This window comes from Panicum virgatum, chromosome 9K, assembly GCF_016808335.1.
Source record: "Panicum virgatum strain AP13 chromosome 9K, P.virgatum_v5, whole genome shotgun sequence".
In the NCBI taxonomy this organism is placed as follows: Eukaryota; Viridiplantae; Streptophyta; class Magnoliopsida; order Poales; family Poaceae; genus Panicum; species Panicum virgatum.
This window is the reverse complement of record NC_053144.1, coordinates 48,148,046-48,153,493: the sequence shown is the minus strand read 5'-3', so window position 1 is coordinate 48,153,493 and position 5,448 is coordinate 48,148,046. Positions and strand designations below refer to the sequence as shown.

At 47.9% G+C, this 5,448-nt stretch overlaps 1 protein-coding gene across 1 annotated transcript; it reads right to left on the bottom strand.

Annotated features, from left to right (window-relative positions):
• Nucleotides 1–300: 300 nt before the first annotated feature.
• LOC120651844 (putative B3 domain-containing protein Os10g0537100) lies at nt 301–2,060 on the bottom strand. The gene has a single exon (XM_039929482.1). The coding sequence runs from the start codon at nt 1,328–1,330 to the stop codon at nt 479–481; it is 852 nt and encodes a 283-aa protein (XP_039785416.1). The 5' UTR covers nt 1,331–2,060; the 3' UTR covers nt 301–478.
• Between the last annotated feature and the right edge of the window lie 3,388 nt (nt 2,061–5,448).

Here is a 5,448-nt window from a genome sequence, read left to right as displayed (position 1 = left end):
AAGAAATTAAACTAAAAATTTACATGACCCAAACACAGTAAGATACACTCACAATGGGGATTAATTGTTATCATATGAAGATTGCAGAGTGCACAGTGCAGTTCTTAGTTTACTGAACTTGGTCAGAAATTCAGAATATGTACAATTACACTGAGCAAGATACCATATTGTCCAAATAAGACTCAATGAACAGAGAAAAAGCCACACATTAGTTCAGGAAAGCAGGTGAATTAATATGAGCAAGATATATATATATATATATATATATATATATATATATATATATATATATATATATATATATATATATCAAGAAATAGTTATCTCCATCATCAATTATACATGCAGATGCAGTACTGGAGCTATATACCAGCTGCTCCGCGCGCCCATTGCCCTGATCTTGATCAGCTCGCGTGTCAGTGCGTCGTTGCTAGTCTCAATTTCTCCCCTTTCTTCTGTGCTTGCCTGTTGGTTCTCTTCACAGTCCAAGATCCAAAGAGCACGCATCCTTCCCTGCCGTCGAGGAGGATGTTGACGACGATGGCGAGGGCAGCTGCTGCAGCAGCGTCGACGCCGTCCTGGTGACTCTGTCACCGCCGCCTTCGCCGTCCTGCGGGCAGTCGAGGTTCACCCCGAACAGGCGGACGCGCTTCGACCTGCTTGTCGCCTCCACCGTGGATGCCGCGACGCTCACAGGCACCGACGTGAGCACCACGGCGGCCGGCACCTGCGGGCGCAGGAAGAGCACGTGCCGGCTGCTGGGCGCCGCCGGAGCGGAGGCGCCGTACCCATACGCGCCGTAGTCCTGCCACGGGCAGATGGGCACGGACGAGAGCGGCATGAAGCGCTGCGCCGACGCCAGCGGCGGCGGCAGGAACGCGAGGTCCTGGCGGCGGCGGCGGAAGTCGATGAAGAGGCGGCCGCGCGCGGGGCCCTGGCCGGCGCCGCGCGAGAAGAGGACGGTGTCCCCGGCGCCGAGGCGCTTCTCCTTGACGAAGCGGCTCCACCCCTTGGTCATCACGTAGCTCTGGCTGCTGTTCCAGTACGAGTACCGGAACCGCCACGCCTTCCCCGCCCGGTCCTCGAAGCTGAGCACCAGCCCCTTGCCGGCGCCCGCCGCGGCCGCGGCCGCCGCCGCCGACGCGTCCAGCGCGGGGAAGTAGCGCTCCGCGTGCTGCTTGGGGATGACCAGGCGGTTGAGCTTCCCCACGTCGCTGGGGCTCACCACCTTCTCGAACATGTGCTCCTTCTCCACCCACGCCGCGCCGCCGCCGCCGCGAGCCCTCTCGGAATCCTCGACCCCGCCGCCGTGCGCGGGCGTGAACTCCATGGTCGGGGCGCTCCCGCGCTCCGGTGCTGCTGTAGCTGCTGTTGACTTTGACTAGTATGCTACTCGGGCAGGGATCTGGAGGTATGTAGCGGTACTATATGCTGCAACTATTCTTTAACAGGAAGCCAGAAGGGGTTTAGGGTTAGATTATCTCAATATTATATGGGGATACGGCTGATCCGTTGAACTAGCTAGGACAGCAGATGATTGGCTGCTAGAATTGGAGTGCTATTTCGAGAGGATCGGCGAGATCAAAGATAGTGAAGGTTGGGATCTAGCTCGGGAGCACTTGGAGGTTGCTGCTGCTGCCTGCTTGTTGATCTGGTGTACGCGGTTTGCAAGATTTTCAGCAAAGGCACTGTATCTGTATGTGCAGATCAGTAGGCATCATGTGTACATGAGATAGGGAGGGGAAAGGTTGGGAAGAGCAACGACGACACAGGCAGCGCCCCAGCATATGGTTTCTTAAGGAGGAAGATGAGGAGGCATCTAGCATTCTACTACTAGCTAGCTCGATGCCGGTGGGGAGAAGAAGGCGATCGAGAGCGAGAGGGATCGATCGCTCGATGTGGAGAGGGGTGGTGGGGTGGGGCCCGCGGGGGCGACGAATGATAGGGCTTGAGCTCATGTGAGCATGCATGTCGCTCTCAGGAAGCAGCCCACTGGGATCCTCTAGCTAGCGGAGGCGGAAGCTAGCTACTATAGCTCAGCTCCTCCGATCCACGGATGGACGGACGGGAACGAATGTGATCTCGGCCGCAGCCGGTCGTTCAGCAAATCAGCAATTGCGTGTTGACACTTGACGGGCATGATCAATAATGGGGATATGATGCAGCAGGGGCGTGGGGGAAATATCTCTACTCGTGGGGGATCGTCCATCGGCCGGGCCGTCGTGGCAGGATAATGGACAGTAGCTTTTTCTTCTTCTTTATTTTTTTTTCAGTTTTCTCGGCGACGCTTTGATCGTACCAGTAGTCGATCGTGAGGTTGCGCAGCTGAGGAGTTCTGCCATGCCCTGCGCCCCCTCCCTGCTGGTGCTGCAAGCAAGGAGAAGCAATGACGAACTGCGGCAGGCTGCTGCTGCTGCACGCCGTGTGTCTAGCTTCCTTCTCTAGCAGCTGATGATGGGCTCTCGGCCGATTTGTAGCAGCTGGCTTGACACAAATGTGCAAAACTGTTGCATATCGGTGGTGTTCGCCGGGAGGCGAGGACGACGACGAACGATGTCGCACGCACATGCATACTACGATTGGTTCTGATTGCGGCTGCCGTGCAATTAATGGATAAATAAAGTAACTTACTGTTATGACACATCGTTCAGATTAAGATCGATGATACTACTACTACATACTGATCACAATGCATGATTAGACGATGATTTTCAATTCTGATGCTGTGGCGCTGTTGTTTATGCCAGTTTCATATTTTGCGACCATCTAGCTTGGTCAGTATACCTGATCGATCGACTATAGGTCTTTCTGGACTTGCGCGCGCGTCTACGTACATGTGCTGAGTACAAAAAAAAAACATGGCAGCCTTGATTAATTCTTCCCATGGATTGAGAATCATAGTTGTATTTTATGGGTACACGCCTACGTATGCACACGAGCGATACTAGCTTGAATACAGAGAAAAGGCCATTTGTATTCACCAAGATCGCCAATTTAGAGTACTCACTGTTTGTTTTAACAAGCCGTATTTTATTTGCTTTGTACGTCATGACTAGGATTTGACCAACAATTGATGCGATGATAACATATTCGTACGCCCTCGCTCCAGTCAGTATCACCTGACGTTTAGGACGAAAGACTAGAAAATAGTTATATTTTTGTCCTAATCTCATGTCAACCAATAGTTACCGGAGGGAGTATTAAATAAGTTATTAGTCAGAGGGTTATCCTAACAAAATGAAACAAAGCCATATAGCCAATGGACCGGAGATGGGCCAGAACAGTGTACTACAACTTTAATTAACTTGATTTTCTCCCAACTAGAGTTGAAGTGAGCTCGTCGGAAGACGGCTACACCGCGTTTTGCCAAAAAAAAAGTTAAAAAAGGTGACCTTGGGAGAGATGGAACTTTATGTGAATGTTCCTTGGCCTTCTTTCTAGCAAAAAAAGGAGGAAAGCAAAAGGTTAGATTCTTTTTTTTTTTGCGGGTAGATTCCTGACCGCCTAATAACCCCAAGTTGCATGATAGAATCACCTATACTGAGGAGGGGATGCATATATATGTATTGGGTCAAATAATACTGCTGAATTGCATGCCCTTCTGGGCACTTGCAAACCAAATGGATCTCTAGATGCATGCACTGAGCCACTGATAGAGAGATCCTCCATACAGCAGCTCGTGCTTCGATCTTCCATTCGGATTGGTCGAGCACTCGAGACACTTTGACCGGTTGCAGAGAGCTGTAGCATAGCAGGTGGAGCATGCATGGGCGCGTGATTTGCACAAGTGGGTCATAGCGGAGGTCCCAGGATTAAAGATGATCCTCGACGACACAGTTCTTTTTTTAATATATACACAAATTAATCATCTGGAACGTGTGGAGATAAGGGCCTTGTTTGGATCGGCAAGAATTCTAGCACGCACACATCCCGAAAAAAAAATCTCGCATGCATGAAGCACTAAATGAAGTCAATTTGCAAAACCTTTTAAGCGATGGGTGTAACTTTTCGTGACGAATCTAATGACGGTAATTAATCGATGATTAGCTACATTGATGCTACAGTAACCATCATATAATCACGCGGTCAAAGACCTCATTAGATCCTTCAGGGTCACTAGCACGGGGTTCTGAAGCTGGTTTTGTAAGCTGACTTTGTTTGACACCGTAATTAGTGGTCAAAGTTGTTACTATTCACTAGCGCTACAAAACCAAACAAGGCCAAGATCACGTGGCTTGCATTTTCATAACCCTAATCGGCCTGCCCTGCTTGGCCTCGCGCGCACAGTCCAAGAGCGGCAGATTCCGGGGTGGGGGGACCGGCCCGGCCGGAGTGCGCGTACGAGCATATGATATTATTGGCGCGCACACACACCGGCTGAAAAGCTCTGGTGATGAAATCAATTTGATGCGGACAAAATGTGCAGGTGAAGCCAACAGTGCTTAACTGTATCTCCATGCTATTTTCTGAAGTCCCAAGCTATCTTCAAATGATAAAATCTGAGGCTTCAAGTAAACGTCCTCACTTCAATCATCCGCATAGTCATGGATCCTGTACCGGTAGTCATATCGAACATGAATGAACATGTGTTTCGGCAGCAAGTACAGTCGTGTCTTAATAAGATCTCAAGGAGTAGACCTTTTTTTTGAGCTTCTTGATCGAGGCTGCTGATAGATCGAGGCCCACACATCCATGTGTCTTGTTTTGAGTACAATATGTATATAGATGAATACACTAGGTTATCAGTTCTAGATACCCAGTTCCTGCAATCATAATGCTCAAAGACGCGAACCATGCAGCGATCATTAGCACATACACACATGCAATCTATGGGCCGGTAACGAGAGGAGCAGGGTGAAATAAAGCAAGAGGGGACAGGGAAGACAGACAGCTAAACAAAGATTATTGTTGTGTGGGGGTTGGTTTTCACATGTAAAGCAAGGGGAAAAGGAAAAGGTACAGGAGAAGCATATGTATGTTCCTCCCTTATATTATTAAGGGAGTGTAAAAAGAAGCTACCACGTTCGCCAAGAGGGTCTAAAAATTCCCACATTAATCTAAAAAAGAGAAGGATTTGCACCGTTGGATTTTATGAAGATCTAACGGTTTAAACTAACTCAAGAGTCCATATCAAATATGATTAATAAATAGCTAAATTCGAATTAAAAAATTAAAAATTAAAAAAATTAGGATACGACAGAGTCCATGCTGAATAAGATTAGTAAATAGCTAAATTCGGAATTAAAAATAAAGAAATTAGAACTCAACAAAGAGTCCATGTTGAATACAATTACTAAATAGGTAAATTTGAAATTATTGAATTAAGAAAATTAGAATTAGCACTCGACAAAAAAAATCATATTACCCAAATAGCAAAATTAAAATTAAAATGATAAAAATTGGCATTGAATATGACTAATAAATAGATAAATGCAAGAACTAGAAACA